The sequence below is a fragment of the Nilaparvata lugens genome, chromosome 3 (genome assembly GCF_014356525.2).
Source record: "Nilaparvata lugens isolate BPH chromosome 3, ASM1435652v1, whole genome shotgun sequence".
In the NCBI taxonomy this organism is placed as follows: Eukaryota; Metazoa; Arthropoda; class Insecta; order Hemiptera; family Delphacidae; genus Nilaparvata; species Nilaparvata lugens.
This window is the reverse complement of record NC_052506.1, coordinates 4,185,642-4,192,653: the sequence shown is the minus strand read 5'-3', so window position 1 is coordinate 4,192,653 and position 7,012 is coordinate 4,185,642. Positions and strand designations below refer to the sequence as shown.

Sequence of the window (7,012 nt, the reverse complement as noted above, 5' to 3'; positions counted from 1 at the left end):
AATATTATATTACTAGCCGTCAGGCTCGCTTCGCTTGCCATATCCGTTTAGCCAGACGTTTAGTCTGGACCCCCGACTGGATCGTCCTAACATATGATAAAAATGCTCAAATGAAAAATTCAGGCGAGCGAAGCGAGCCTGCTGATCTCATTCTCGGATGATCCAGTCGGGGGTCCAGGGGGCGGAGCCCCCTGGCTAGACGGATTCGGCGAGCGAAGCGAGGCTGACGGCTAGTCTCTGATAAAATAAAACTAAACACAAAAGCAGCAGAATTTTTACTAGTAGGCAAGTACTGCTATTGGTCAAGGACATGAACGCCTGCCATTGGCCCAGCTAGACAGTCTCCTCTCACTTAACGGTGTCACAAAATGCCTAAAGGTCATAAATTTGGGATTGTTATCTAAGTATTTTCCTCACAGTTTGAGCTTACAAATCTAGAATTGATTGAAATTTGTCTGTTGATTTTACTCGATAATCTATCTACCATACTTTTTTCATACCCATTTGTGACTGCTATCTTCAAAAATCAACAAACAATTTTCAATTAATTCTAGCTTTGTAGGCTCGAACTGTGAGGGAAAGACTTGGATAACAATCCAAAATTTAGGCTTTTTATCTGATAAGGTGGGTAGGGAATTGAAGAGGAATGGATTTCATTTTGCTTTCAATACCAAACCGATTTTAAATGGTTTAGCTGATGTAAAGACAAAAATATTTAGCTGAAGTAAATATAGATATTTAGATATTATGAAGAAGTAGATATTTTTATTTAGCTGAACTAAAGACAAAATTGAAATTTGGGGTAAAAGTGGGGTGTACAAACTTTAATGTGGTTATTGTAATGCTTGTTACGTGGGTCAGACAGGTAGAAATTTCAAAAGTAGAATTGAAGAACACATCAGAGATTGGAATAAACAAAATGGGGAATCCAACTTTGCAGAAAATTTGATAACAAATAAACACAAGTTCACTGTTGAGGAGAATGTTGAGTTTCTGAATGTTAATAACAAAGGCAGATCTTTGAATATTCTAGAGGCTTTAGAAATAACAAGAGTAATTGAAGACAACTCCCAATATAGTTTAAATGACCATATTCGTTCCAACCAATTGGCCTACAACTCTAAGAATTTAGTATTATCATAACATTTTAAGCATACGTTAGTCAATAGTTTTTCTATTTACATATTTGTTTTATTATATTTTACTTCTTTTCTTGGTTCTTATTCTGTACTGAAAGTAAATTTTGTTATCATGGCGAATCTGTTGCTTAAGCCGCCATTTTGTGATATCGTTAAGTGGGAAGAGACTGTCTGAGTATTATTTTATTTAATATGAATAATTACCACAATATCAACTTCTTAGCTACACAAAAATGTGAAAGGAATAGTTCTTCATTGAACATTTGATAATAAGATGAATACTATAATAATAATAATAATAATAATAATAATAATAATAATATCGAGTGACCTGGCTGGCTCAGGTCTGGTGTCAGAGTTTTCAGATCGCAACTGATCAATTTCAAGGCCTCTGACATGACCTAACGACTGCTTTTTAGGCATACTATAATACTCAGTATTATCCATAAATCTAGTTTATTCTCACAATATGCACTTCCTCAAAAATATCTACATTTTATTATTAAGCCTTTTCGAACATCATCAATCTCTCGTCCAACATTGTATCACTGATTTACACTGTATAAATAACATTGTATTCTATACACATAATCTCTATAATTTTTCAACTAAGTGACAATTTATTAGGGAATAAAGTATAATTATAATATATGTAACATATCATTTAAATGCATTAATTTTTTGCAAACTGACATTGTATTTATTACTAGCTGGCCCGGCGAACTTCGTACCGCCAAATAGTTAATGCATCTCATGAAAAACTTTAGCTTTATGCTAAAATTTAAAAAAATTAAATTTATGCACACCTGAGGAGGCGCGATGCGGCATTTTGCATCCAGGTGCTTCTTGCTTATTGGCTCCGATCCGAATAGCAGATGCTATTATTCGTATTATTTTAATTATCAATGATTTTAATGGATTTTATTTTTATAGATAATTTTCCAACTGCAAAATAAATAATTGACTAAAAATCAATTAATTTCAAACACCGAAGACATCACATTTATTCGAAACAAAGCGTATTTAGCGCATGTAAGTCTCTAACCTGAGGCCAAACTGCTGGGTGGTTACACACAGAACAGTCATTTTGTTTTGGCGGGGCGTTTAGAATAAAATACGCGGGTGGTTATGGAGCAGCACACACTCTTGTCTACTATCTACCGACGGCTGTTGGATGATGCAATGATTATAACAGCTGATTTTTATTTCAATGTGTGGTCAGCTCACAAATCTTTTCCCATAAAGATCACATGTAAACTTTGAAGGACCGTAGGAAAGAATCCTAAAGACGGATAATAAATTTGATAGGCCATAAACCTGGTCCTGAACAGAACGAACACAACTAAAAAATATCATCAAATTCGGTGCATACATAATAAAGTTATTGTATGTCAAAATTTGAGGCTCAATTTTCACTTTCCTTGCCCTATTACCATAGGTAAGGAAAGTATTGCTTTCCGAAAAAAATTAAGGTACCCCAATTTCTAAATTTCTATACGTTTCAAGGTCCCCTGAGTCCAAAAAAGTGGTTTTTGGGTATTGGTCTGTATGTGTGTGTGTGTGTGTGTGTGTGTGGTGTGTGTGTGGTGTGTGTGTGTGTGTGGTGTGTGTGTTGTGTGTGTGTGTGTGTGGTGTGTGTGTGTGTGTGTGTGTGTGTGTGTATGAGTGTATGTGCGTCTGTGTACACGATATCTCATCTCCCAATTAACGGAATGACTTGAAATTTGGAACGTAAGGTCCTTACAATATAAGGATCCAACACGAATAATTTCGATCGAATGCGATTCAAGATGGCGGCTAAAATGGCAAAAATGTTGTCAAAAACAGGGTTTTTGGCGATTTTCTCGAAAACGGCTCCAACGATTTTGATTAAAGTTATACCTGAAATAGACATCGATAAGCTCTATCAACTGCCACAAGTCCCATATCTGTAAAAATTTCAGGAGCTTCGCCCCATCAATGCAGATAGATTCCCAATTATCAGGCTTCAGATACAATTGAAACGAAAAAAATCAAGTGGAGTAGATTGAGCATGAAAATCTCTACAATTAATGTTCAGTAACATTTTCACCTAAAATTGAAAATAAGCTTTAAATTCGAGAAAATGTGATTATTCAATTGCAAATTATTGTTGATTCTATTAAATCATTCACTATGAAGAGATGGCAGACCTCGTGTTTCTCCAGCGTTATTACCCTGTCACCAGCTGGCTCTAATCTTTGAATAGTAGACTTGAGATGCGCGGGAACACTACCGTAGCATCAGGTGATCAATTTTCATAACGGCAAAGGAAGTTATGTGAGTGCGCCACACCAGATTTTTATTAATATAGATTCAACACTGTATGAATAACATTTTATTCAATACACATAATGATTATAATTTCTCAACTAAGTGACAATATAGTAGGGTATAAAGTATATGCCCTAAATGTAAGTTAGTTATGTTCTATTACCTCGATAAAAATAGGAAATAACCACCTGTATTCCAATAATTGTAATAAAATATGAGCTAAGCACCATCACTAACTTTCTCAATAATTAGAAGAAACCTTTTTATAACATCATTTTCATAATTTATAAACTATTAACAATAGCTCTGTGAATTATTTTGAATCAAGGTATATGTAAGAAGATGGGAGCCTCAAGAATCATATGATATTTTCATTGAAAACTTCGGAGTTCGAACGGTCTATCTTAGTATCACGGCTCCATCTGCAAGGCTCTATCCTTGTTTCTAGGGGTAGATCATAGTTCAGTCTAGTTGCCGCAACCCCCACCCAGATAGCAGCACTATGCAGTCTAGTATGTGATACCATACTAGCTTATAGTTTTTTTTCTGATTTCTGTTCCTTTCACAACATTATTTACCTCATTCACCTCCTTCCACTTCCTTTTATTCTCTTCTTTCTCCTTTTGGTCTTGCCAATTGATAGCTTCTCATTAGAGGACACTGGAATAATTTTCTTGACAGATTTATAAGTATTTCAAGAAGCAGAATTGCAATTTTATCACCGGTACCAGACTAGCTTATAGTTTTTTTTCTGATTTCTGTTCCTTCTGAGTCCTTTCACAACATTATTTACCTCAGTCACCTCGTTCCACTTCTTTTTATTCTCTTCTTTCTCCTTTCGCTCTTGCCAATTGATAGCTTCTCATTAGAGGACACTGGAATAATTTTCTTGACACATTTATAAGTGTATTTTGAGGAGCAAAATATTGGAATCTGATCACCGGCGGATGGCTTCACTCTAGCCATTAATGAAAGGTGTTTCTCTCTTGCGATGTTTTCTACTAAATAAAATTTACAACAGAATCCCAACTATTTAACTTTGTTACTTCTCATTTGCCTTACCTTTTTACTTTTGAGAATTACATCTCTAGAATTTTCTTCTTCGTCTTCTTCTTCTTCTCCTTCCTCTTTTTCTTCTTCTTCTTTTTCTTCATCTTCTTCATCTTCTTCTTCTTCTTCTCCTTCCTCTTTTTCTTCTTCTTCTTTTTCTTCATCTTCTTCATCTTCTTCATCTTCTTCATCTTCTTCATCTTCTTCATCTTCTTCTTCTTCTTCTTCTTCTTCTTCTTCTTCTTCTTCTTCTTCTCTTCTTCCTTTTCTTCTTCTCCTCCTCCTCCTGCTCCTCCTCCTCCTCCTCCTCCTCCTCCTTCTTCTTCTTCTTCTTCTTCTTCTTCTTCTTCTTCTTCTTCTTCTTCTTCTTCTTCTTCTTCTCTTCTTCTTCTTCTTCTTCTTCTTCTTCTACTACTTCTTCTTCTTCTCCCACATTTTTTCCACCTTCTCCTTCTTCTTCTTCTTCTTCTCCTACTACTCCTTCTTTCCATCGTCTTCTTCTTCTCCTCCTTCTCCATCTTCTACTCCTTCTTCTTCTTCTACTCCTTCTCCTTCTTCTTCTCCTCCCACCTCTTCTCCACCTTCTCCTTCTTCTTCTTCTCCTGCTACTCCTTCTTTCCATCCACTTCTTCTTCCTCTTCTTCTTCTTCTTCTTCTTCTTCTTCTTCTTCTTCTTCTTCTTCTTCTTCCACCTCTTCTTCACCTTCTCCTTCTTCTACTCCTACTACTCCTTATTCCCATCCACTTCTTCTTTCTCACCACTTTTTTTCACCGATCGCCTTCTTCCCCTTCATCACCCTATATTCCTATATCTCTTCCATTCTCCTTCTTGTATTTCTCCTTCCCACTTCTTATTCTCATTCTCTGTTCTCTATTGTACTGTTCATTCTACGTCTATTCTCTGTTCTTCCTCTTCTACATATAGTCCGGTTTTCTTTGTTCTCCTCTTTTTCATACTTATCCATACTTCTCATCTTGTCTTTTCCTTCTTTTTTCTCCTCATACTTCTCTCATTTCTCTACTCCTCATCTTGCTCTCTCCTTCCTTTTCCTCCTACTCTTTCTCCACCATGTCCATCTCTCATTTTCCTGATTTCGCTTTCTCTTCTTCTCTCTTTCCTTCTTTTCCCTCACCCTTTAACTCATTACCACCTTTCTTCTTCTTCTTCATTTACTCTTCCTCCCTTCTTCTCCTGTTCATTCTTCTTCTTCTTCTTCTTCTTCTTCTTCTTCTTCTTCTTCTTCTTCTTCTCTTCTTCTCTTCTTCTTCTTCTTCTCTTCTTCTACTACTTCTTCATCTTCTTTCACTTTTCCTTTTCATCAGTTGATTTAAAAATAACTAAGATTGATCAATAAATCAATCAATGATTGCCTCAATAAACTTATGATTGCGTTGCAGCCTAGAAGACAGACTCATTTTTGAGCAGTCGAGTGCCAAACTCCTTGAGCTGTGCGGTCCCCGTGCAGTGGCCCCCTGGTGGCCGAGGGGCCTGGCCGCCCCCCGCAGCAGAGGCGGACGCCAGGGCAGCGCCGACTTGGGGGCGGCTGGAGGCGGTAGCTCCAGACAGGTCACGCTCAGCTGGGGGCGGCTCAGAGGCTCCGGGCTGCTGTGTGACTCTTGACCACCTGACTCCATGTCCAATATATCTGCAAATCGAGGGTATTCAATTGATTTAAAGTTCGTGGATAATACTGCAATAGATTAATCAAATACTTACTATCTTATTGTAAAAGTTACTTATAATCTTGTACTTTTCTTGCCCTATTACCATAGGTGAGGAAAGTATTGCTTTCCGAAAAAAATTAAGGTACCTTAATTTAGCAATACTTTCCTTACCTATGGTAATAGGGTAAGGAAAGTAAAAATATAATAATTGTAATTGAATAAAAATACAAATATGTTGTCAAGTAAAGTTTCCAGTCAACTTGAAAATGTGACCGGTGTGGTCACGAAACCATAGTCGTGTACCGAATAAAACTGAGTAGAATTTGACAACATATTTTTGTTTTTATTCAATTATGGAACGGTTCTACAATATTGACAATGACTCAGTCCAATTTTTAATAATTATAAAATTTTCCTTCATAATCATTTATGGAAAACTTTGATCAATTCCTACTTGGCAATGTTAAACTCCTCTGTTTTAATTTCCATCGGACCATTTTCGTGCGGTTGACTATGAAGATTCATAATAATCCAACGTCTGGGGATATAGTCAACCACATTGACTGTATAGGGTGTTTTCTAATACATTATTTCATCAGATTTACTGGTGATGATAATAATAATATAATAATAATAATATATTGATTTTGGCAATAGTCTCACTTTGAGACTATTTGAATCATTTGCGAATTATAATTCAAATAAATCATATGCACATAATATTATCATAGAGAAACAATAGCGTAAGTAGATATCCCATGGTAAAGGGAATTTATGTCGTAACTTTTACTGTTTTTCTCAAGCCGATAGTCCACGTATTCTTTCCCTTGAGGCTGTATGACACTGATATCTCTCATATTGGCCGT

General features: G+C 36.2%; 1 protein-coding gene across 1 annotated transcript in view; it reads right to left on the bottom strand.

Annotated features, from left to right (window-relative positions):
• Positions 1–5,780: 5,780 nt before the first annotated feature.
• LOC111058502 overlaps positions 5,781–7,012 on the bottom strand; it is a 25,914-nt gene continuing 24,682 nt past the window's right edge. Inside the window, exon 5 of the mRNA XM_039422641.1 lies at positions 5,781–6,127. Coding sequence (XP_039278575.1) covers positions 5,838–6,127 — 290 coding nt within the window. The 3' untranslated portion in view covers positions 5,781–5,837. The remainder of the gene's footprint in view (positions 6,128–7,012) is intronic.